We start from the raw sequence: 26,998 nt of genomic DNA on the forward strand, positions 1-26,998 counted from the left end.
AGTCATGCCGGCCACATGACCACGGAAGTGTCTATGGACAAACGCCGGCTCTTCGGCTTTGAAACGGAGATGAGCACTGCCCCCTAGAGTCGGACACGACTGGACTTAATGTCAAGGGAAACCTTTACCTTTACCTATACTTATATCTATAGCAAAGAAAGTCAGGAGTCATTCTTTTTCTGTATTTTCTTTCTTCTCTTCTTTTTCTGCACCCTTGACTCTACTTTTTCTCTTTTCTGCTTTGTTCTTCTATTTTACTTTCTGTATTCTTTGTTAGCTTTTATCTATTTATCTTGAAAATAGAATAAAATTCAATTTTAAAAAAAGAAAGCTGACCTCTAAGGAAAGCGTACAATTCATTCGAAGACACCACCACCACCACCCCAGCACTTGCCATCTCATTCAGTTGCCCCTCACATCCTCATCACAGGCTTCCTTCTCAAACCATGAATATGGTCCCAGTTTTGCTTCTACTGGAAGATTTTATAGTGCTAAGACCATCTTATTTTGTGAAGGCCACGCAAGACAGAATTAAAAGTTCTTTCTCAACAGCTTCCCTGCTACCACCAAAGTCACGTGGGAAGTGAAGTGTGGATTGCCAACTGATGTTGATGACTGTAAGGATGGAAGCAAAGGAGACATTCATTCTGGATCAAGCTGCAAGAAAACAGGATGGACTACCTTGCACATAAACCAATACAAGTCTGGGAGTGCCCAGTGATACCATGTGGAGATAAAGCGTTGAATTTTTATTATGAAAAGTCTTGTAATGTACAGGCAATATGCAAATATCATTTACAGTCTCAGGTACACACTAGAAGAGGCCAATAATTAAGGTCTTGCCCATCACAACTGCAACAAGTTTAGCCAGTTATATTTCCTTAGAATTATGGTTGATTGCTCTGCCATTTATCTGACTTTTCCTTTTAATCTCTCTTTAGGAAATAATTAAAGCAGAAAACAAAAACAAATTAGGAAAGTACATTCAAGCTTAGTGTGTGTGGCTCAAAACCACTCTATCATTTATTTATGGTTCAATATATTGTGCAAACTCAGGAAATTGGTTTGCACTATGACTGTCAGACATGATGTGTTGTTTAAAGTCAGCACAACTTATGCTACACAATTGTAAGCAATCAACTGCCCTTCACTTCCAAAAGGTTTTGTTCATACAACAACCTGAATAAGTTATGTAAAAGGCCTAACAGCTGCATTCACACATTATGTTCAACTTGGTTAGTTTTAACTTTGTTAGGGATTTTTTTTCCCAGTGGCTTCATCTGTTGTGCCAACCTAGCTGTTTTGGTAAATTCAATGTGTTCTATAATCCCAGAAAATGAGTTAATTCAGGATGTAGGTTAACTAGGTCACATGAACACAGCCAGTTTCTTACTTTTGGTTCCAGGAGTTGAAGTCCAAAATATCTGGAGCTTTCTCTCACTTAAAAAGAGGGCTTAAAGTAGTATCTCCCTCAAGTTGAGTTTGTCTGTGCTGATTCCAGAGCCAGTTTTCCATGGCATGAAATGCAAATGGTCTGTTACTGGCTCCATCTGGAAACATTTAACTGAGAACTCTGGGATCACCGGGTGGTCTCCCACCTACAGTAAGTGCTACCCAGATCCAACACTGCCCAGCTTTCTGAGACCAACCAAGTTGTTTGGGGGGGGGGGGGGTGCTCTCTAGCCAGGCAGTAATAGGGCACAATTTGCCAGCCATTAACCCCAGAAGCATTCCCTCCTATGCTCCTTCAGCAAGTGGAGTCCTGGAAACAGAATGAAACCTCTGCCAGGACGACGTCTTTTCCGCCAACACTCTGAATTAGCGGAGTCCACGTTGCGCGAACCCAGCCTGGTTGGGACCCCACTTCCGCGGCTGGACATGCCCAGTTTCACATGATGACCCCGAGTCCCGAATAAACCAAATGAGCTTTGCACAAAGTCACAAAAAAAGTCTACCCGAGATTCAACTCGGGCGCGTTTGGCTTGCTGTGCCCAAGGAGCCACTGGGCATTCCGGGACCCCGGGCGAGCGCGCCGGCCTCCTCCGCTCAGGTAACCCCGGGCGAGCGCGCCGTGCCACAGGCCGAGTCCCTTTCCTGCGGAGGCTGGAGATTAACCCGGGATAGCCTTCTCCTGGCTGGGGAGGGGCGGGGAGGCAGGAATTGGGTGGCGAAGCCTGGACTAAGGACTCCCCAGTCACGTGCGCGGATCACCTTACCCGGCGCCGGGCACTATTCTGTGCCCCTACTGGCCCCTGCCGTCGTCGTGGTCGACGGCAGCCTCGCCCAGCAACGCCGGAGAGGAGGCGGCTGGCGGTCCGGAACTGCGAAGGCGCGGGAAGGTGGGCGCGGAGGCCGCCCCCGCGAGCTGGGAAAGGGGCGGGCGGCGGGCGGCGCCCGGCCAGCCCACCCGCCTTCCACCCCTCCCGCCCCGCCGCCACCTGCAGCTCCGGCTTCCTCCGCCCGGCGCACCTCTTGCCTCACCTGGCGAGGCCACGTCAGGGGCTCGGGTCCCGCTCCCGCCGCGGCCAGACGCTCGGATCCCTCCCCGCCATGATCTCTGCCCGGGGCGGGGGCTCCATGCCTCCGCCGCCCAACGCCACCGCCTACTACCCCCCGCCCCGCGTGAATCTCCCCTCCGGCGTGGAAATCCTGCGCACGTACTCGGGGGCCTTCATCTGCCTGGAGATCGTGAGTGCCGCGCGGCGGGAGAAGGGAGGGGGGAAGGCAGCGAGGGCGGCGAAGGGGTAGCAGGTGGGAGGGAGGGCGGCTTCCCGGCCAGGTTTGGCCGCAGTTCGGCCATCTCTTTGGCGGGGTTGTGGGAGGGGAGGGAAGGGAAGGGTCCGCTCTTCCCATGGCGCGCTTCTCGGAGCGCCCTTGCTTGCTTGCTTTTTTTTGGCCGATTCCCCTTTAAAAAAAAAATCAAAGCGATCGACTGTTCGAAGGACTGGGTCTGGTAGGTAGCTGGGCAGATCAGGAAAAGTTGACTTCCGTGATGGAAAAAAAGCTAACTACGCACAGGTCGGCCTGCGAGCCCGCCGCTTGCAAGCAGGTACACCTGTTGGATTCCGCATCTTGCATACAGCTGTCAGGCTCGGGAGAAGAAAAGAGTCCCAACTTCTGGCGACGTCTTTCCCAAGCACTAGCGTTTTTCTCAGTTCCTATTTAAGTTGCATATTTTTTCACGCAGGCCTTTACAGTACTCCATTTTTTCCGTGTTATTTTTCTGGCCGCAATTGCATTTCTCGAAGTAGATGTAGTACTGTAGATGTAGACCTTATAACAACTAGGAGTAAGTGAGAGGTTAGGCTAAGCTAAAAAGGGGTGGTTCTGGTCTAGCATGTTGTGGGTACCCAAATGTTTTCTTAGCATGTGGTGTGAGCATTAAGTCCTAACACAATTCATGGATTTGATCATGGCATGTTATGTGAACACAGGAACTGAACACAGTTTTATTGCTCAGATTATTGTAAGAATCCACTTTATTAGCTTCTCCTTTTTATTCATTTGTCCAGTAGAGCCTCAACCTCCACTTTGGTCCCCTTATCCACTTAGTTAAAAGCTTCCCACCCTCTCATTTAATTATGCAGTCCCTTTGCATCTCAATTTGGGCAAACAAAGAGATCGGGCAATTTAGCCCAGTTTATAACTAGCTTTCTAGAATCTCTGCTTGAGATTCTAGAAATTCCCTGCCTGTGTACCTGAGGAACTTTAACTCTAGAAGTCAAGAGGAGACAACATTCATGCAGAAAATCTTCTCTCTGAATTTTATGACTCTTCCTTAGCAGCTAGTATGTACTTCTTATTCAGCTTTTTCTACAGCACCCCACCCTTTCCTTTCAAGATCAGCTAGTTTTGTTTCCAAACCAGGCACAAAAGGTGTTGTGGTGATGACAGCTGATCACGTGCCACTAAAGCCAAAAGTCAGTTCAGGGGCAGAGTTGTCATCATTCCTCTCTAAGAAGGTTCCTAAAATTCCTGTAACACTTGTATGGTGTGCAGAAATCTCAGAATGGGTGGTTTCCTCATCAGGGAGAGGGCAGCGTTTACAGAAAGATCACTTGCTGGATTTCAGTCTCCTGTGCTGCCAAGAAACCAAAAGATCCTTGCTGGAAACCAAGCTGGCAATATATTCCTATATTCTAATCTCTGTATTTCTCCTATACCTTTCTCAAGCACGCCTATGTTGCTGAAACTGCACTCTGTTATTACTCCTTCAGCCGCTTCCTGCCTGCCTGCTCCTTTCTGAATGTCATTCTTCCAGTTGCTCTTTGCAGAGACAGGATCTGGGTACACGAAGGATAAGCTTTGCAAAAGGTGACAGATGTCCCAAGGGTCGTCTGAATGCCCCGTGGCAGCCCAATTGGCAGAGACAAAAGTCCCATCACCACCCCACCTTTTGGATGGGCTGCACCCTCCACTGTCTTTGTCTTCACTGACAGGTGACCTTAAGGGAATGTACAACCTTAAGAGAATGCCATAATGCCCAGCTCAACTATTATAAGATGCCGTGATTTGTGTAACCGTGATTTAGTACAGGGATAATCAACGTGGTCTGCACACAGTCCCCAGCATCTGATGTCACGTAATTTGCCATGTAGTTTGTGGGCAGCCATATGGAAGTGGTTTGTCACTGCTGTTTTCTGAGATTTTTTTCCAGTCTAGTCTAGAGTCCTGGGATTTCCTAGTAGTCTTCCATATATGAACGAACTCCCCATTCCCACTTCTTTTTCAGAAGTGGTTTGCCATTGCCTTCTTCCTAGGGCTGAAAGAAAGTGACTGGCCCAGGGTCACCCAGCTGGCTTTGTAAGATTGATTAGGAAATAGCTTGACGTTTAAATACAAGAATTCCAGCCAGTACTCTACTTTTAAATGAGACATCTCTATGGAGACAAATATATAGGACTTGTGCCGTAGTCATCTCACAACAGAACTACTGCAATGCACTCTACACAGGCTGCCCTTGAAGACCATCCAGAAGCTACAGCTGGTCCAAAATGCAGCAGCATAGGTTGTAATGGGCATACCTTGGTATGTCCATGTGTCTTCACTGCTTCGCAAGCTGCACTGGTGGCCATTTGGCTTCTGGGTGCAATTCAAGGCCCTTGATATAAAACTTATATGTGGTTTATCCAAGAAATCATGGTTAATGTCAGCTCTATTAGATAGACCAGACTAAGGGACAGACACTGGGCTAATCTAAAGCAACTATTAGAACAGCTGTGAGGATTAGCTCCTGCAAACTCACAATATATATGAATCAATAGGGAGGGGTCACCAGTAGAGGCCCACAGAAGTGATCATGCTTTGTATACAGTATAATCCATGTTTGGATTGGAACATCTTTTCTTTAAAATAGTTTCTAGTTATTGTGTGGCTCTGCAGAACATCAAAATATTTTCACTGAAGTGCCTGAGGCAAATTCCTTTGTTGACTTTGCATCCTAACATTTAGGAACTTAGTAGATACTTAGTAGGCACAACTGCAAATACGTTCTACTGAAGTAGCCAGAGAAGAGAAGGGGAAGGGGAAGGATCAGATAGTAGATCTAGAGATGAATTACTCCATGGATAGCCAATGTCTGGCATCTTACCAGGCCTCTACCCCATCATACACCCCACTTTCAGTCCTCCACCCCAGCTCAGCTGCAACAGCGCTGGTCCATGATGACTGTTGCCACAGCCATTATGAGGATCAAGTCTAAAGTGGAACATTAGAAACAGCATCATTGTTGTAAGGAGTGGAAAAAGAGGACGGCTGTGGAAGGGAACAGAAACGGGCAGCCATGCTGGGAAGGGTGCTTGGAGCAGAAGCAGCCTGAAATCTGGTGGAAACAAAATAATGGTTGCTCTACACAGCCCAATTAGTGGGGGATCAGCCGCTCCCTTTTACTTCCCTGTGCTGAGCGGGGTCTTGGGATAGGAAGTAGAAAGCAACTGGGAAGACTGGAAGTTTCAAGCGACCGTGGTGTGAGTGGCAGGCAAACGAGAGGCCAATCCGCTTGACTTTCCTGAAGGCTTTACATGCAGGCCCTACCATTAGGCAAAAAGAAATAGGACAACTTTAATACGTTGTTTGAAGAAGCAGCTGCTTCATCACTCCTGCAGCAAATGATCTCTAGAGGGACTTGCCACCCTACTGGCTGTCCTATGAGGGTTTTCAGAGCAAACATGGGGCAACTCTGGGGGCGATTGACACAGGCGGCTGCTACAGCCACATCGCAGTGCGTTGGACGTCTCTACTTGCAGGAAAAAAATATCCCATTTTTTTTTCTCCACCAGTTTTCTTCACTCTGATCAAAGATAAAACTTCTGAAATTATTTCAAAGAGAAGAATTTCAGAGAAATGTGCATGGTTCGAATACAATGTTCTTACAGCTATTTAGTGATGCCTTGGGGGTTTCTTGATGGCTGAAAGCGAAGAGGAACTGAGGAGCCTTATGATGAAGGTGAAAGAAGAAAGTGCAAAAGCTGGCTTGCAGCTAAACCTCAAAAAAACCAAGATTATGGCAACCAGCTTGATTGATAACTGGCAAATAGAGGGAGAAAATGTAGAAGCAGTGAAAGACTTTGTATTTCTAGGTGCGAAGATTACTGCAGATGCTGACTGCAGTCAGGAAATCAGAAGATGCTTAATCCTTGGGAAAAGAGCAATGACAAATCTCAATAAAATAGTTAAGAGCAGAGACATCACACTGACAACAAAGGTCCGCATAGTTAAAGCAATGGTGTTCCCCGTAGTAACATATGGCTGCGAGAGCTGGACCATAAGGAAGGCTGAGAGAAGGAAGATCGATGCTTTTGAACTGTGGTGTTGGAGGAAAATTCTGAGAGTGCCTTGGACTGCAAGAAGATCAAGCCAGTCCATCCTCCAGGAAGTAAAGCCAGACTGCTCACTTGAGGGAATGATATTAAAGGCAAAACTGAAGTACTTTGGCCACATAATGAGAAGACAGGACGCCCTGCAGAAGATGCTGACGGAGGGCAAAAGGAAGAGGGGCCGACCAAGGGCAAGATGGATGGATGATATTCTAGAGGTGACGGACTCGTCCCTGGGGGTGCTGGGGGTGTTGATGACCGACAGGAAGCTCTGGCGCGGGCTGGTCCATGAAGTCACGAAGAGTCGGAAGCGACTAAACGAATAAACAACAACAACAATGGGGGTTTCTGCTGTTGACAGTATTATGGGGAAGTCCTGCCCTTGAGAAATTGATAGGACATGTCTCCCTCTCTCCCATACTTTTAAATCTTTGATTGTACAATCTCTGTTGCATTATCATGTTTACTATTTATTATACTTTGTTGTTGTTTATTCGTTCAGTCGCTTCCGACTCTTTGTGACTTCATGGACCAGCCCACGCCAGAGCTTCCTGTCGGTCGTCAACACCCCCAGCTCCCCCAGGGACGAGTCCGTCACCTCTAGAATATCAGCTTTTGCACTTTCTTCTTTCACCTTCATCATAAGGCTCCTCAGTTCCTCTTCGCTTTCAGCCATCAAAGTGGTATCATCTGCATATCTGAGATTGTTAATGTTTCTTCCGGAGATTTTAACTCCAGCCGTGGATTCCTCAAGCCCAGCTTGTCGCATGATGTGTTCTGCATAAAAGTTGAATAGGTAGGGTGAGAGTATACAGCCCTGCCGTACTCCTTTCCCAATCTTAAACCAGTCCGTTGTTCCGTGGTCTGTTCTTACTGTTGCTACTTGGTCGTTATACAGATTCTTCAGGAGGCATACAAGATGACTTGGTATCCCCATACCACTAAGAACTTGCCACAATTTGTTATGGTCCACACAGTCAAAGGCTTTAGAATAGTCAATAAAACAGAAATAGATGTTTTTCTGGAACTCCCTGGCTTTTTCCATTATCCAGCGGATATTGGCAATTTGGTCCCTAGTTCCTCTGCCTTTTCTAAACCCAGCTTGTACATCTGGCAATTCTCGCTCCATGAATTGCTGAAGTCTACCTTGCAGGATCTTGAGCATTACCTTACTGGCATGTGAAATGAGTGCCACTGTTTGATAGTTTGAACATTCTTTAGTGTTTCCCTTTTTTGGTATGGGGATATAAGTTGATTTTTTCCAGTCTGATGGCCATTCCTGTGTTTTCCAAATTTGCTGGCATATAGCATGCATTACCTTGACAGCATCATCTCGCAAGATTTTGAACAGTTCAGCTGGGATGCCATCGTCTCCTGCTGCCTTGTTATTAGCAATGCTTCTTAAGGCCCACTCAACCTCACTCTTCAGGATGTCTGGCTCTAGCTCACTGACCACACTGTCAAAGCTATCCTCGATATTGTTATCCTTCCTATACAGGTCTTCTGTATATTCTTGCCACCTTTTCTTGATCTCTTCTTCTTCTGTTAGGTCCTTGCCATCTTTGTTTTTGTTCATACCCATTTTTGCCTGAAATTTACCTCCAGTGTTTCTAATTTTCTGGAAGAGGTCTCCTGTCCTTCCTATTCTATTGTCTTCTTCCACATCCACGCATTGCTTGTTTAAAAATAATTCCTTATCTCTTCTGGCTAACCTCTGGAATTTTGCATTTAATTGGGCATATCTCCCCCTATCACTGTTGCCTTTTGCTTTAATTCTTTCTTGGGCTACTTCTAGTGTCTCAGCAGACAGCCATTTTGCCTTCTTGGTTTTCTCTTTCTTTGGGATGTATTTTGTTGCCACCTCCTGAACAATGTTGCGAACGTCTGTCCAGAGTTCTTCCGGGACCCTATCTACTAAGTCCAGTCCCTTAAATCTATTCTTCACCTCCACTGCATATTCCTTAGGAATATTAGTGAGCTCATATCTAGCTGATCTGTGGGTCTTCCCTAATCTCTTTAGTCTGATCCTAAATTGTGCAAGAAGAAGTTCGTGATCTGAACTACAGTCAGCTCCAGGTCTTGTTTTTACTGACTGTATAGATGTCTGCCACCTTTGGCTGCAAAGGATGTAGTCAGTCTGATTTCGGTGCTGTCCATCTGGGGAAGTCCATGTATAAAGCCATCTCTTAGGTTGTTGGAAGAGAGTGTTTGTTATGCAGAGTGAGTTGTCTTGGCAAAATTCTATCAGCCTATGTCCTGCTTCGTTTTGTTCTCCCAGGCCGTGCTTAACTGTAATTCCAGGTGTCATTTGACTGCCCACCTTAGCATTCCAGTCTCCTGTGATGAAAATAATGTCTCTTTTAGGTCTGTTGTCCAGTAGGTGCTGCAGATCCTCATAGAACTGCTCTACTTCAGCTTCTTTAGCATCTGTGGTTGGGGCGTATATTTGGATCACTGTGATGCTAGATGGCTTCCCCTGAATTCGAATTGAGATCATTCTATAGTTTTTTGGATTGTATCCAAGCACTGCTTTAGCCACTTTACTATTAATTATGAAGGCTACTCCGTTTCTTCTGTGGTCCTCTTGTCCACAGTAGTAGATCTGGTGGTCATTTGATGTGAAGTGGCCCATTCCAGTCCATTTCAGTTCACTGACGCCCAAAATGTCTGTCTTTAATCTTGACATCTCACCAATAACCACATCCAATTTGCCCTGGCTCATAGATCTTACATTCCAGGTTCTAATGGTGTGTTGATCCTTAGAACATCGGATTTGCCGTTCACCACCAGCACCGTCGGCTGCTAGCCGTCCTTTCGGCTTTGAGCTAGCTGCGTCATCACGTCTGGGGCTAGTTGAACTCATCCTCTGTTCCTCCCCAGTAGCATTTTGACCATCTTCCGACCTGGGGGTCTCATCTTCCGATGGTAACCAACATATCTCTGGTTGTACTGATCCATTTAGTTTTCACGGCAAGTATACTGGGGTGGGTTGCCATTACCTTCCCCAGGGATCTCATTTAGTCTGACCTCTCTGTCATGACCTTCCTGTCTTGGGTGGCCCTTCATGGTTTAGGTCATGGCATCATTGAGGTGCTCCAGCACCACGACAAGGTAACGATCCTTTGCTGAAGGCCTGCTTCCTAGGTCCTGAGAAATGAAGGGACTGTTTAATCGAAGGGATGTGGAGTACACACACTGTGCCAACTCTTGCAGAAACGGTTGGAGATAGGCAGTCTTTCAAATAACCAGATCTAATGCCATGAGGAGCTTTATATGTGATATACCATCATTTTGAATTGTACCCCGGAAGCCAATTGGTGACCAGTGCAGCTCACAAAGCAGGGGTGACTAAAGAGCATATTATGTCCTGCCCATCATTGCCTGCACTGTTGCCTTCTGAACCAGCTGAAACTTCTCAATGGTCTTCATGGACAGCCCCATTGAGAGGATATTACAATGCTCCATTTGTGATTAAACGAGGAGCTATATTCAAATGATATGCTAAACTCAATTAGTTTTGATTAGTTGGATTTTTAACGGCTTGCTTGGTTGGAGAAACCCATCCCATTTAATTAGCTTATAATTCAGAGTATTGTGCAAGCCCAGAAAATGAATTAGCTCAGTGACCAAGTTAAGCATATTGTGCAAACCCAAGTCTCTTAACCAAATGGATAGTATATATTGCTGCTATCATTTGTGTCTGTTTCCTATTCAAATATGCTATTTTATTGCAGGACAAACTCATTTAGTTGACTATTAGTGAGGGGGGATTAATGTGAAGAGAGGAATAACAAGAACCCATTTAAAACAAGTGTCTTTTTATTTTATTCCTTCCAATCTAATAGAATATGGAAATAAATTGTGTAAATGGGCTTGGGACTTTGTCTACCTGTCAGCAGAATAACTCTCTAAAAATAGAACAGATTGGGGCTGAATATGATGTGGTGGGGAAAGCCTTTAAAAAAAAAAGATTGAGTCTGAAAATGAACCGGAACAGGCTAGACTTGCAGTGTTTCTCAACCTTGGCAGCTATAAGATATGTGGACTTCAACTCCCAGAATTCCCCACCAGCTTGCTGCCTAGGGAATTCTGGGAGTTGAAGTCCACATATTTTAAAGTTGTCAAGGTTAAGAAACACTGGGCTAGAGGCTATAAAGAAAAAAATCCAGAAAAAATTTCCCCAGTGGGAGAAGTAGTTGGCCAGTTTTATTTTTATCTATTTTTTTTAAGGCTGCCTAGTTCCCAATGGCTCTGGACAGCTTACAATTAATTTTAAAAAAAAATGTTCAAAGACACCAAAAAAAAATCATGGAAGACCCTAGAAGCAACATAAAACCAAAGGAAGTATATCCAACAGAGCTTGGGAGAATAACCAGGTCTCATTAGCTTCCAGAACATCATCAGCATAGGAGCCATCTGGATCTCTGGGGGGGGATGTCATTTCCAGAGGGCAAGCAAGCACAGAGAAGGCAGCGGCTAGTAATGTTGATGACTTCTCCATTCTAAGCCACCTTCCTGCTTCCTTCCTGGTCACATGACTCAGAACAGTGCACTTAAAATCTGATCAGTGCTTCCCAGCACATATTTACATGCACATACTGTAGTAACACTATTGAACAGCAGGAACACACACGCGCGCACACAACACATTGCTTTGTTATGTAGGAGAAGATACGCATGGCAACTTCTTGTAAAGGGGTTGGAAAGAATTCCAGAAGCCATGCTCTGTATGTTTTCCATATCTTTTGGTGGTGTTTTTTTTTTTTAAAACAGTTTGCATGTTATTTGATTATGGTAACAATTCGAATAGCTGGAGTCACGTATCACTCTAAGCCAAAATCGAGCAAAACCAGTTATGGTTGCTACAGTGTGTGACCCCAGTCACTGGTTTAGGAGTAAATCAACTATTTATACAATATCAATATAATCTATCTGTTGCTTTGGATGTTACAGTGTTTTAATTTCTTAGACACAAAGACAGCAAATTGGCATGAGGAAGTGAAATTAAGTGGCTTCTGTGTATTCCTCTCTGTTTACCTGCAAGGCTATCCACTGACATCTCCTGGTTGTAAAAGTAAAGCTATGGAATCCAATGCATATTACCTGGGAATTATTCTTTTTTAATACAGTGGGGCTTGGGGGATGAAATGTTGCTGCTTGTACCCAGAGATTTTTCAGAGTCAGTGCATTAAGAACAATGCAGTGCTTCTCCCAGGAATCAAAAGTAAATTTCCTTCTTGTTTGTTTTGCAGGACAGTAACTAGGAGCAAATTAAAGTTAAGAGGGCAAAAAAGTTGCATGTATGATCATGTAAGTCAGAAGACTGTCCAGATGCTGGACAGGGTTTCTTAAATTCCAGATTGGATGGCCAGAAGCAAACCACAACAAGGCTCCTTGTAGTAATCTAGATACTATTTTGCCTACATCCCACCAAGTAGGAGATATATGCAGTGTCCTAATAAGCCAGTTTCATCTAGTGGTTAAGGTGCTGGGCTAGAAATCAGGAGACTGAGAGTTCTAGTCCCACCTTAGGCATGAAAGCCGGCTGGGTGACCTTGGGCCAGTCACTCTCTCAGCCCAAGAGCCAATCAGGCGTGGTATGAGAGTTCTAGTCCCGCCTTAGGCATGAAAGCCAGCTGGGTGACCTTGGGCCAGTCCCTCTCTCTCAGCCCAAGAGCCAATCAGGCGTGGTATGAAAGTTCTAGTCCCACCTTAGGCATGAAAGCCAGCTGGGTGACCTTGGGCCAGTCCCTCTCTCTCAGCCCAAGAGCCAATCAGGCGTGGTATGAGAGTTCTAGTCCCACCTTAGGTACAAGAGCCGGCTAGGTGACCTTGGGCCAGTCACTCTCTCAGCCCAACTCACTTCACAGGGTTGTTGTTGTGGGGAAAATAGGAGGAGGAAGGCGTGTTAGGTATGTTCGCCACTTTGAGTTACTTATAAAAACAATAAAGGGATAAAAATTAAATTAAATTAATAAATTAATAAATAAATAATACCCATGTACAGTGAGACTGCATTTGAAAGTGGGTTTTAAGGAGACACAATCTCTTCTGCTGCCCCCACCTCCACATTAGATGGTTTCTTTGGGGCTTCTGTATTCAGTCACCCTACTGTCTCTTCTGTTCTGCTCCTTCAACTACATTTCTTCCATAATCCCAATAAATCAGGGATCACCAAAGTCTTCTTCAAGCATTAAAAAGGGAAAATAATAAAATACGCGACAGTGGGCATGCGTGCTCAGATATTTCCATGGCCTTCACATTCCATCAAACAATCTTAAAGCCTTCCATGCACGAGGAGGCTTCCCATGTCTGTGGGAGATTGAAAGCACAATGATAGTTCAACCAAATATACTTATAGCCTCCTTGCAGACTTTCGTTATCCAGAAAGGGAGGCAAGAGCTGTTGTGGTTGGCAGCAGAGCTGACTTGTTTGTTTGTTTGTTTTAAATGCACTGGATTTTAGTGAATGGCTCCATAGCGTTGGGAAGTTATCCATGTGATTTGGCAGCATTGCCGTAGCGCAGGCAACATGCCCTAACAAAGCTGTACTGCCATAGCCAGGAGATACAAAGGACACGTCCCTGTGGCAGAATCAACCAAAACTAAGTTCTCTTGCTTGTAGTGATTGTCATTGCAGCAGGAACTGGAATCATTTCTTATGTTGTCTTGGCAACAGGAATATGAATCATTACATGGACACAGGGGCATAGCTGTAAAACATAACAGCAACAACTCTTCCATTTTGATGTAGCCCTCCAAAGTATTTCTGTGTTTCTCTATTATATGTACTAAGAGAGATGAGGTTGATTACTTTCAGTCATTGCCTTTAGACCTCTGGTCTGTTATGTGCAGATGCCAGAGACTGAAGCTAGATTCATCTGCAGTGACATCTGTGCTGTAACATGATTTCTAATTCTATAAAATCTTTGTTTTCCCATCAAAAAGACAGTCCCCATACTTAGGCAAACATAATCAGGAAGTAACTCCATTGAATACAGTGAGACTTGGAATGTGTGGCTTATTTAAACTGCTCAGCCCCAAAACATGGTTATTTGGCTAAAATAAATCTTTAAGCTAGCATACTAATGGTTGGAGAGAGTTGCTTCAAGTTAAAGGGATTTGTATTGTTGGAGGACACACACGTTCTGTGGAGAAGAAGCAACAGCAGCAGTGATTCTGTTTTGTACTTTCATTTTAACCCATTTTTATTTTCATGGCCCATCTAGGTGGCAACACCTAACCAAACTTTACTGATCTTCAAAAAGCAGTGTGGGATCAGATTGAGTTAGTATCTTGATGGGAGACCATCAGGAAGTCTTTGAGATGTAGGATGCATTGGAAATTTGAAAAATCATACCAAAAGTTGTTAACGGCAAACCACTTCCATACTGTTGCCGAGAAGACTACCTGAACATGTCCTTGAGGTTACTAGAAGATGAGCTTGATTATATGTTATTTCATTGCCTTCTCTTGGTCTTGTGCTTATAACTTCAGTGTATACTTGTTTTCTCATCAACTGCTTCCCACAACTCTGATTTGCTATCAGTTGTGATAAAATTTATGCAAATATGCTTAAAAATAAATCCCACTGGATACAGTGGGATTTACTTCCCAGAAAAGGGGTATATGATGCATCTTCCAAAAGACCAAATTGTCCTAAATATTGATTCCAAACTTTGACCAAGCTACTGCTTATGTGATGTTGACAGGTATGTTGACAGTCCTCCCCCATGCTAGAAGTAACCTTATGTGGAATTTATGACAAACACACAACATACTCATATGCTTTTTTGTGTTTTTTGTTGAAACAATTAGACCGGTTTTGTTGTGTTTTCGTATTTTGGGGTAGTGCACTGCCAAAGCAAACACTAGGCCTTTAAAGAAGCACAAGTAGATTGATCTAGACCAGTGCTTCTCAGCCTTGGCAACTTTAAGACATGTGGACTTCAACTCCCAGAATTCCCTAGCTAGCATGAGAAATTAATCTGATATACTTAACTATCATTTTATCCCCATGGGAGAATGTTTTCCCCTGCTGCAATGTGATATCCATTTATTTAGGAATAAGATTCCACTGGACTTTCTCCCTCCCTCCCTCCCTATCCTGCCTTTATTGTTTTTATAAGTAACTCAAGGCGGCGAACATACCTAATACTCTTTCCTCCTCCTATTTTCCCCACAACAACAACCCTGTGAGGTGAGTTGGGCTGAGAGGGAGTGACTGGCCCAAGCTCACCCACCCGGCTTTCATGCCTAAGGCGGGACTAGAACTCTCCAACCATGCCTGATTGGCTCTTGGGCTGAGAGAGAGGGACTGGCCCAAGGTCACCCAGCTGGCTTTCATGCCTAAGGCGGGACTAGAACTCTCCTACCACGCCTGATTGGCTCTTGGGCTGAGAGAGAGCGACTGGCCCAAGCTCACCCAGCTGGCTTTCATGCCTAAGGCAGAACTAGAACTCTCCATCTCCTGGTTTCTAGCCTGTTTCTAGCCTGTTGCCTATTTTAGACTTGCACTGGAATGTACTGCAATTTCTTATATTATTCAGCTATTTGAGCAACAGCTGATAATTCTTCCAGGTCATTAAACAGGTTTCATTCTGTGGTGATGGCAGTCAGAGAACAGTCAGAGCCATTAGATGATGAGCACTTTGGATTTAAGAATGTGTGCCTAGAACTCTTAAGAGTCTCTATATTTCAGCCTTAATTTTTAAAAGTGCTTCATTTTGAATGGATTGAGAGGAAGAGGAAAGGCAAGAAAGTCATGGTTGGACAAAGTTGATGAGTCACTGAAAAACAGAGAGATGAGAAATTTAAAGAATGAAAGAGAAATATACGAAGAGGTATATGCACAGGATGAAAGCAAGACTGTGCTGCAGGTATGGGGAGGTATAAGGAATGGTATCAGTGTAGTTAAGTGTAGTGTATGTCGTTAATTCCCTTTTTTCCTGTCTTGTCTTTAATTTTTTCTGCTTAGTATTTTCCCCTATACTCTGCATAAATTTGCCTGTCACAAAAAGGAAATGTGTCATGGGTATGTGTGTACGGTGTGTACATGAATGCTTCCTTACTTTTCCTTCTATGTTGTATTTTACAGCTTTTTGGAGCCCTTGTATGGATACTAGTAGCTGCCACAAAAGTTCCTTTGCCACTGCTGCAGGGCTGGGTGATGTTTGTATCTGTGACAGCCTGTTTCACCTCCATCTCCTTCCTTTCGGTCTTTCTCTTCAGTTACCGAGAGAGAATTGCCATCGATTGGAACCGTTTGGTAAGCATTTAAAAGGCTGCAAGTTAAAAACTGGGAACAAATCAGTGGCATTCCCAGGACTGGATTGGCACATTTCTTAAAACTACAGGGTGATTGGTTTGGTTTTGGCATACTGTGTTATTTAATCTAGCCATCGTGTTCTGCAAACCATGGTTTATGGCTTAATGTGATGTTTGAACTCAGCCATTGCAGATTAGCAACCCAAACCATAATTAAATCTAGCTGTGGCTGGGTGCAATGTATGGAGTCAGTGTTTAAAAATATGTCATGGCTTCAGCCTGATCATCATATGTCAATCTTCTCCAACTGGGTATGCTGCAGGTATATTAGACCTAAGGATCCCTCAGGCATTCTATCATCCTTCCCCACAACTAGTTGGTCCAAGTATCCGGGAGGTATCCAATCTTGAAAAGTATTATGACCAGGATGTGCAAACTACTCCATCATGGAACACTCCAAAAGAGTTGAAACATATATTTTGAGATATAACTATTTGTGAAACATTCCAAATGGTGCATTTGGAGAGTTTGCAACCAGACATTCCATGGTAGAACATTTGGCATACTCCTAGTTAAGATGACAAGTCCCTTCCATCAGCTGCAGTCCCAGCTCTTCTGGAGGATGTTGTCAGCCATTCAAGGTGGACCAGGCTAGGAAACCAGAGTCATGAATGCTAATGCTACTTTTATTATAAGGTTATCGTAACAGAATCTTGCAAGTCTGAATATACTTCCCCCCTCCCTCCCTCCCTCCCTTTATCTTCATGAGAACTAGGAAGCGTCATGTCTGAGACACATTCTCAAATTACATTTCTATCTTGGACTCAGATTTCTTTTATCTGACTGTTATCTTGGTTGTAGCTCTTCCTACTGTTTCCCAAGGTTCTTCCTTTTGCCCATTACAGATGCCAGGTTAGAGAAGATTCATATTTAGTCTTAGGTCGAACTGTCAGAGTACATGCTGAAACAATGCTTTTGAAAATACTGTGTTAGTCTTGGATCTGGTACATTGAATCAATGGGATTAACAGAGCAGATCCTCCTACTCTTGATAAAAGACAGCTGTTTTTTGTTTAAAAATAACTCACTGCTAGAAATGGTTTGTCACTGCCCAGTGTATTGCTCCTAAGTATTGCAAAATGAAAAAAATCTTCATGGTTGATGAAAGAATGGCTAATTAATGCATGTTCTGCACATACGTTTTACTGAAGTGAACATTTTCTTGAATTACTGTTTTTGTGGGTATTGGGGAGACCACGGAAAGTACTGAAGGAAGCTGAGATTGCTTTTGACAATGGCAGTGGTAAGGAGCTATTTGAGAATTTGCTGAGTATACAGGCCCAAATCCAAAAGAATTAATCATGCTGTAAATCCAGAGGATGAGCAATTCCATTAATGTAATTGTGGCTTATTGAGGTGTAATTTTCAATATTTGTGCAAGCATATGAACTTGTAAAGATGGAAATTCATGGTGTTTTACTTGTATGTTATTTTAGTGCCATTGTTGTAGCTTTTGGTTGGTTTGTTTATTCTTTTTTGGATTGAGTGAAAGCATTGTAAGAGCACCTTTGCTCTGGAAAGCTGCAAACTCACAAGATAAGTTAACCTTAATTCTGCCTTTGTTTGCACAGTAAACAAGAAAAAACCATTGCTCAGTATTAAAGTAAACACTGAAACTTAAAATGCCCCTGGTAACGTGTGCCGTTTCATGAGCATTTCAACGTTGGTTTGCCAAATTTGTTTTTGTTTTTAAAAATCCACATACAAATCCATATGTATTGGCATGTGTATTGCTCTTGACATAATTTTCTCGCCTATTTTCCAAATATACCAAATGTATCAGTGTTCTGTGCTGTAATGCATTCTTGTACAGAACTTTATCCAAAGGATACGCTGATCTATTGGTTCCACTAATACATGTTCAAGTTTGATGAAAGAACCACATTTGAAAATGTGAAGATGTGGAAATTCCTAAGGCTAACTTGGCTTTGGTTCACATACGTGGACAAGGAAATGCAAATTAGATAGACTTGTATTAAAATTTTAAACTGAATGAATGTTTCTTCCTCTTCCTCGGCTTCCTACATATCATCCCTGTCTGCTATATGGTTTGTTCTAGGCCTTTGTTCAGAGATGAGACAGGAACTGCTTTGAGGGATACAACTGAGGTCAACTCTCTGTTCACAGGCATCCTCAAGCATTTACAGAACAACCAGTGAACCTCTACATGAGGCTTGCCACTAGTTTTATTCATGCTCTCTGGCATAAGGGCATTTTGATCGCTTTCTGGAAAAATCAATAGGGTGTGGGCCATCTAATTTCTCCTTCCATTGAGAAGAACTCTCCATTTTTTCCTACTCTTTGCTTTCTGTTTTTTAAACCAGTTAGGAGTCAATGAAAGGACAGATCCTCTCATTTTATGATGACATGTTTCTTTAAGATAAGACCAAGTTCCTTATCAAGGGCTTTTTTATATTCTAAGTATACAGGTCTAGCGAGTTTTATAGGCCAGAATAGAGAAGTCCTGCAGCAGAATGTGTTTATATAGTACATGTATGGAAGCCAGTTCATTGCAAAGATGAAGGTTGCCATGCATTTTGGGGTATGCATGCATATGCAATATTTATGCACACATTCATGGATCAATGAAGGTCAAAGGAGATTGTGCTTCCCTGTAGCCCTGTTCCTCCAAGTGCTGTGCATTAGGCCTTCCTGAATGTTCATTTAATCTCCCAGCATTTTGGCTGGGAGATTAAATGAGCCATGTTGGTGGATTTGTTGTTTTGGTCTTCACTGATTGAAAATGGAATGTTTTTAGACCCAATAATATGTTTTGTTGTTGCTGTTGTTGTTTTGGATTAGTATTTTCTGTATTATTTCTTGGATTTGGGATTTTAATCCTCTGTGCACTGCCTGGAGTCTCTATTGTGAGATGGGCAGCTCTATAAATTGTATAAATAAATAAATACATTTTTATTTATTTATTTTTATTGATTGGATCCTATCCTGTCATTTAAAATAGGGAGAACTCATGTCTTAAATAAAGCGCTAGTTTAGTGTAGTAATTAAAGGCGCTGGGCTAGAAACCAGGAGACCATGAGGTCTAGTCCTGCTTTAGACACAAAGCCTGCTGGGTGACTTTGGGCTAGTCACTCTCTCTTATCCTTAGGAAGAAGAAGGAAATAGCAAGCCACTTCTGAAAATGTTGCCAAAAAACTGCAGGGAGTTGTCCAGGCAGTCTCCAAGAGTCAAGACTGACTCAAAGACATGCACACAAACACTAATTAAATAGGGATATGGGCAGCAGCTGTTCTTCTGTGGGAGAAATTAGATGGGTAGACATTAGATGAGTAGACTTAAGGACCTCTTGTTATTAAGAACATGGTATCTGCTGTATGCTCAGCCTCAACAATGTGTCATGTTTTCTTGATTCAACCTTTGGGAATTGCAGGCAGAAGGGAGAACAGCAGGATCACTCTGAGAGTGATAATATTACATCATGCATTCCTTTCAATAAAAAGTATGTCTCAGCAGGTCCCTGCTTCTGACCAACTTTGGCCTCTAAAGCTAAGCAGGGTAATGCCTGGTTAGTAGTTGCATGGGAGGCCCCCAGGAATGACTGAGCTATAGGCTAGGAGATCAGAACAACATCCTGGAAAAAGACAATGCCGCTTCTGAAGTGTCTACATTAAATTCAGGAAAATTATGATGGGATTTCAAAATAAGGAAAAGGCATTGGTTATGGAGATCTTTTGGATGCAGAAATAATACTGTGGATGTGGATGGATATTTTAATTCATCCTAAGAAAGTCTTTACAAGCAGGAGCCCTGTGGATATTCTGGACTATAATTTCCATCATCCCCAGCTATCACAGCAATGTCTCTGGCTGAGAAAGGAATATATGTCCAAAGGAGGAGCACCATGTTGGGGTGTTTGTGTAAGATGTCATACAAGCTCTAGTGTAGTATGATTCCCTCAAACATGTATGCTGATTTTTCTTTTATGCTGATTTTTTTTCTAATGTATTGTAGATGAATTAAAATATAGTGGAATAAGGAGGGAATAAGTTCCCATGAATTTCTTTTTAAGACTCCTATGTAACCCTGTCCATCTTTGTAGCACTGGCTCTGAGGGAAAAAAAATCTGCCAATTAATTCTGACTTTTATACATATAAGAATGTTGTGATTATGTGGAACATAATCCATTTTGCCCAGCAAATCATTTGATTCCTGCAAATGTTCGGTCTTCTCAATTTTTACTTTTACAATTTTGCTCCCCCAGGATTTCCTTTACCACGCAGCCGTCTTCGTCTTCTATTTTGGGACCTTCTTACTGCAAACCGCAACAACGTCTTTGCACAGTCACCCCCTTAAGGTCACCAATCTTGCCTCCAACATCACCATCTCTGGAGCACTTCTAAATGACCATGAATATAATTTGAGCATAGCAGCTGCAGTAAGTATCACTTGGGAATGCTCTGGGGTCAACCAGGTTCGTAACAAATCTGACTATGTCTATGCTGAGATCCTTTTCTCTTCCCATTTCCTTTCTTGTCTGTCTTCCTGGCATGGCCTAGCAGGGAACTGGGACCTGTTGGTCCAGTCATCCTTAAGGGTGACTTTGACAGTAGATTCAGATTGGAGGGCAGGTCCTTAGAGAACAGCAAACCAGATAATTTTCTCCCCAAAATCAAAAGTATGGCCCTCCAAGCCCCTAAAGTATTAAAAAAATTACTGTCTCTGACTTGATTTAAATTAGATTTCCATTTAAATAAAATGAAGTCCTGTCTTGACTTACTTTTGGGAATGTAGCCCCAGGTATAAGGTTTAGTGGCCAGGAACAGCCTTTGTCCTTCTGCCAAATTTGTAAACCCCTGGCTGTGAAGGAGTCAAGATACTACAGAGTAACTAGATTATGAGAGGTTATCTCAAAGAGTTCTAGTTGGGGGGAATCTGGCTTGATTCAGTACCATTGCAACTGATGATGCCAAATACCTCGATAGAAACAGCTCTTCCTTCTCCTCTGTGTCCAGATGTTATTTGCTCCTCAGCCTTGGAGTCACTTGGGTTTTGCTTAGACCATCCTTTCCCTCTTCAATATTGTTACTGCCTCAACCCCTTGAACTCTGGCAACAAACCAGTAAGCTCAGACCACATCCGATGGATCGTCCACCTTGCCCAGAACTGTCCATTCTGATTCACGGCATCTCTCCTGAGTTCCTCCCTGTTTGCTGCCAGGAATCAGGAAAGATAAGAGGGATGGAATTTGAGGATGTCAGTGAAATCAGATACCAGAGAATGCAGGAACCTTGCATGGAAGCCAGGTTCACCATCACATCAATTCAAGTTCTCTCTCCAGGAAGTTAAGTTGGTAGTTCCTCAGTGGGAACAGGTTGTTAAGAGACAATACCTTGTTAAGCAGGTCTTGTATAGTATCAGGGTGATGAGCTGTTCCTAGTTTCAGCCAGGCAAGCTCTTTTCCAAGGTATCCCTTTCCACCCTCAGCTAGGATTGCCAGGGATCTGGAAGTACCTCCTTTGATCCCCCTTGGGCTCGAGGCTCTGACTGACTTTTTACATTTAAAAAAAAACTTCTTAAAAAATGGAACTTTGGCATGAATTGCAGAACTCCTTGGCACCCCAACTGGATCTAAAGCCTTTCTTGGAAATTGGGAATGATGGGCAGATGCAGCTTGGTGCTTAATTTAACAGGTATTCCTGCTTGCCTAGAAACAGGATGAAGGTGAGCAGGGGTTGTAAGGAGCATCTTGTGGGAAGAGGAACTAGGAGTGATGGGTGCCTTTCTCAGAAATTGGTACTTTGAAATAGCTGTGTAATCCAGAGGGGTTGAAGCTCAAGGGAGAGAATCTTCACTCATTCAGCAGTTCCACCCACAGAGTTCAGGTCTTGTGTAGATATAGATATGATACTCTCCAATATCTTCTTAATACGGTACAGTTCACAGACACAAAGACTGCATTTGTTTTTCCCACCAAAACTGTTTTATTGTACAAAATCAAACTATTCCTTCCTTCTAAACTGAACGCGAATTCTGTGCTTGTTTCTATTTTCCTGTCTATCTTATTCTAGAGCAGTGTTTCTCAACCTTGGCAACTTCAAGATGTGTGGACTTCAACTCCCAGAATTCCCCAGCCAGCATATGCTGGCTGGGGAATTCTGGGAGTTGAAGTCCATACATCTTGAAGTTGCCAAGGTTGAGAAACACTGTTCTACAGTATTGTCTTCCTATTACAATAAGTTTACAACTATTTCTGTCTTATTTATCTATACATTTCTATCTCTATGTCTATGTCTATTCCTGTGTTTGTAGCACTATTTCTTCGCTCTTTAAATCTTTCCTTTCCCCCAGGACTTCTCTTGCAGCCAATCTCAGTCCATTTGCATGGGAAAACCCTTCTCACTCCTCTATTGACTTGCAAATGAGATCCCGCCCCCATCACAGTTCTCTGTTTCTGGAACTGGTTTGCAGAGCTCTGCACCAGTGGGCTTGCTTGGGTTTGTAAACTCTGGTCCAGCTCTTTTCCTCCCCCATCTCTCAGCTCTGCCCCTCAGCAGGTCTTGCAACTCCAAGAACTGAAGTTTTCTCTTGCTGTCTGAAGACCACCGCTGAGGTGCTTGGGTTGAAGGTTTCTCTTTCCCGCATCTCTGCTGGCTTCTTGGCTTGACTCCCTTCTTGACACACCCACAGCCATGCTTGCTTCCAGTGCCCTTTTATGAGACACACTCTCCAGTGAAGGAGAGGGTGGGGCTGTTTTAACCCTCCTTCCCAGACAGCACCAACACTGGATCCCAGGAGGGGAAAAAATGCCTGCTCCCCCTGGGTGGTGAGTCATTCTTCCACACTGTCCATCACCCTAGCCAATCTCTTCGGAGCTCAGCAGGTGGCAGCAGCACTACCAGACAGGAGGAAAGCACATCAGTATGGCTAGGTAGTGAGCCCTCTGGCTGCCATGGAGTAGGCACCTCCTCCCCACTGCCATTTTGCAAAAGCGCGCACAACCTGTTCTCCACATTCACTTCATCGGCACCCAAAGGTTGGGGAGTTCTGCTCTAACCGTTGCATTGCACCCTCTCCCTCTCTTAAGTACCTACGGTCTTGGGTTCCTAAGTAAGTAAGTAAGTATTTAGTGTTGGGTTTTGGCCCACCACATGTATACATGGAAGTAAAAGATTGTGACAAAAGATCATCCGTCTCCTGTGTGTGTGCCTCTTCCCTCCCCTATGAAGTACAGGTAGTCCTCACTTAACAACCATTTGTTTAGTGATAGTTCGGGCTTACGATAGTGCTGAAAAAACCAACGTGCAACCATCGCCACATCCCCGCATTCACATGATCATGATTTGGGCGCTTGGCAACTGGTTCACATTTATGACCGTCGCAGCATCCCATGGTCACGTGATTGCCATTTTCAACTTTCCTGGCCAGCTTCTGGCAAGCAAAATCAATGGGGAACCGCATGATTAGCTTAACAGCCATGTGGTTCACTTAACAACCACAGTGATTCACTTAACAACTGCCGCAAAAAGGTCATAAAATCAGGTCAGATTCACTTAATGAGCACTTCACTTAGCAACCAAAATTCCAGTCCCAATTGTGGTTGTTAAGTGAGGACTACCTGTAAGCCAAATACAGACATTAACCTTCTGAAACTTCAGATGCTTCAAGAAGTGAGGAACATGCAATGCTTATTGTGTGAAAATAACCTAGGGAACAAACACTGAAAACCAGTGCAACTGCCAAAGTCTGACACGGATCTCATTTTTATTTCTTCTTCCATACCTCCTCTTCTGTTGCAGATTTTTTCCTTTGTAACTACAGTGTGTTACGGATGCAGCGCCACCCTTGCCTTAAGAAGATGGAAACTATAGCATCAGAAAGAGGCCGACAGCTCCACTACATCCTAGCTGATTTTGGTACCTGTTCAAACATCAGAGTACAACTTCTCCATCAAATAGGAGTGGCATTCAAAAGGTGGTTTTGGAACACATCCCTAGTTTCCGAAAGCACTGAGGCATACGCACCCAACCCATGCCATAATTATATTGTCTCAGGGGTGGTGGTGGGGAGATCTGTGTTTATATTGAGGTTGTGTCAAAGCTGCCATCTCAGTTCAGCAGCACCCTTCCCATGTCCCAAAAGTGAAAGCAGTGTCTAGAACATCTTTAGAACGTCTTGGGAGCAGGAGGGACCATTTCTGGATTCCAGAAGATTCTTGGCTTGACAAGAAGTAAAAGCAGCAATAGTGTCCTTTGCGTACACATCCTTTCTTCAGTGAAAATAAGATACAAATTTCTGTAAAAAAACACCCAACAACACTCATTGTCATTTTCAGATGAAATCTTTTATTTTCTTCCCCACACGGTACTTCTGAAATAACCCTCTACCAACAGCATTGTGGGGTGACCAGGGTCCCAGTGTATCAACCACTGCTCCGCAATCCCCTTGTCAGAATTTTCTCAGTGTCCCACATTTTTTTCATTCCATTTTTCCCCGTGTTCCTTACCTGTTGTAATATCTTAAGGATGTCAGCTGTGCATGAAAATTACTATGTTGACACTCTCAGCTCAGCTTAAGTTTTTACTTCAGTTTTCGGTTGCAAAGTTGATCTTTCCAAGAACATTGTGTTCTATAACTTACAGCCCTACTCAACCCACAGTATTATAATACTGCCATTAGCAGACAATTGAAAGTTGGTGCTTGGATGCTTATAGGAGAAATAAAAGCTCTTAGCAAACGCGTAATATATCGCATACATGCAATCGAGAGAGACAGCTGTAGGCATAATTAATATTGCAGTGCTTCTGGCTAAAACTCACTTTACTGTCCACCATGCCCAATTGTCATTAATTTTGGCAGGATTGATGCGGGTTGCCAAATTTCAGGATTTATTCATCCATTCTTAGAACCAAAAGATGGAGAGTCTGGTTCGCAGAGTCATTTACTAGCTTCAGGTTGCAACTTTTGAGTCTTAGCCAGGCAATTGTATAATAGTATTATTTTAAAGTGCAAGGAATATATTCACTTTTCACTCTTAAATAGGAAAATATGCATGAGATTTTTTTTTAATTCCCAAATGTCCTAATTCAGGGAAGTAAAATAGAATGTTTTTCCTTGGTTTTCCATTTTTCTTCATCGTTTTGGCTTTGCCCCTTCCCCTTGCAAGTATGTCTCTCCCCTCTGCCTATCATACTTTTATCTTTCAAGAATTGCAGCCCTGTGAATTGATGTTGGGGGTTTACCAGAGTTCTGGTACTCCAAAATGGGTTTCCTGCCTCGGTTATAGAACCTTAGTAGCATCTGGCGATGGATTCATGCTCCTGTTAGTTTAATGCTGATGCTCATACAAGCTGGGCCACCCAGGGGTCCTAAATGACTAACAAAAATGGAACTTTTTAGAAGTATTGTGTCTCCATTTTGAAAGCGTAATTCATAGCAGGAGAAAATATTTCATTCACTTTGTTTATGTTTGACCTAACCAGAATCTAGTTTAACCATTGCTAGAAAAAGATGTTTTCAGAAAAGATTGTTGTGGCTTAAAAAAAGTCTGTTAGCGAAAGCATGTCCCTTAGCGAAATAACAAACTAATGTCATAATTCATTTTTCTGTTGGTGCAGTAAACCTGAGAAAGGTTAAGGTATTGTGCTTATTCAAGGGAAACAAGTCTTATTCAGAAGCAGTTTTTATCTTAAAATTTGCTAGTGTGGCAAGTTCAGAAAATAGATGGACTGCCCATCCTGTATGTACTTCACTGATACAGGTTTTGCTTGTATGAATATTAAGAATCTAAAGTCCCTTTTTATATCTGGCAAGAGAAAGCCCTTCCTTCCTTCCTTCCTTCCTTCCTTCCTTCCTTCCTCCCTCCCTCCCTCCCTCCCTCCCTCCCTCCCCCCCAAAGTCTTTTACTCTAAACTCACATTTCCTAATTTATCTTATAGACTCTTTTATCTGTCAGCTTTAGATATAGAAGCCAAAGGCACCTTGTTTTTATTTTAGCAAACTACTAATATCACAGAATGCCTCTAATGCATTTGTGTTCCACTTATGAAAACATTTATGCTTAATTGTTCCGGAAATTTCTTGGCTTCCTCTGAACCTCTATAAAATAGTGCTTTCACTATTTTATATTTGAGGTTATATGTTCTGTTTCATTTTTCAGAATGCAAATTCCGGGGAAAGTTTGTATAATTAGATCATGGTTTGATACCTGCAATATGATGCCTTATTTTGTGGTGTGTTACTGTAAGTTGCTATCGGGGGCAGAAACCTTCCAAAACCTGAACTAGGAAAGAGCACTTAATGGCAGATCAGATTATTTAATAGGATGTATATTGCTTACAGTTATGGAAGATTGGTCCAACATGGCTTTATGTGCTGTTCTTCCTATTGCAAATATATGACTGATATTAAAGGTGAAATACATTTGGCAGTTGAAACTATTGTGTAATTCATGTCCAATGTCAACAGAGGTCTGTGTCAGCAAAGCAAAATAAAACCTGTTCCATTAGAAACAGGTTGGAACTGGTATGTGGGCAGTTTTGCCGGATAACACTTCAGCAGGCCTTACTGCGGCTGTTGTTACTGCAACAAAGGTAGTATGCTATGGTTCAAAATCTCTTAAATCTGAGCTCAGTTGTTTTACATTCCCTTTATGCTTTTACTGGAATCTATCCCTCTAATCTGATCAAGCACACTAGTCCTCAGGGCAGGCTCAGCAGGACATACAGTAGTCCCGTCAGATGATGTTGTTTAGTTGTGGGACAGGCAGAGATAGTTGGAGACAAGCAAATTCACAAATAGCGAGACCCTCTAGGGTCTCAAGAGCTTTATAAATGACAACCAGCACCTTGAATTGCATCCAAAAACCTATTGGGAGACTGTGATTCACAAGTAGGAGTG

The 26,998-nt window shown here is 43.1% G+C and overlaps 1 protein-coding gene across 1 annotated transcript; it reads left to right on the forward strand.

Annotated features, from left to right (window-relative positions):
- The first annotated feature begins 2,403 nt into the window (after window positions 1-2,403).
- MAL2 (mal, T cell differentiation protein 2) lies at window positions 2,404-26,535 on the forward strand. Its single transcript, XM_063299619.1, has 4 exons — window positions 2,404-2,688; window positions 15,912-16,082; window positions 20,364-20,537; window positions 23,899-26,535. Exons 1-4 carry the CDS (start codon window positions 2,551-2,553, stop codon window positions 23,968-23,970), a joined length of 555 nt encoding a protein of 184 aa, XP_063155689.1. The 5' UTR covers window positions 2,404-2,550; the 3' UTR covers window positions 23,971-26,535.
- Window positions 26,536-26,998: the final 463 nt, after the last annotated feature.

This window comes from Candoia aspera, chromosome 3, assembly GCF_035149785.1.
Source record: "Candoia aspera isolate rCanAsp1 chromosome 3, rCanAsp1.hap2, whole genome shotgun sequence".
Classification (NCBI taxonomy): Eukaryota; Metazoa; Chordata; class Lepidosauria; order Squamata; family Boidae; genus Candoia; species Candoia aspera.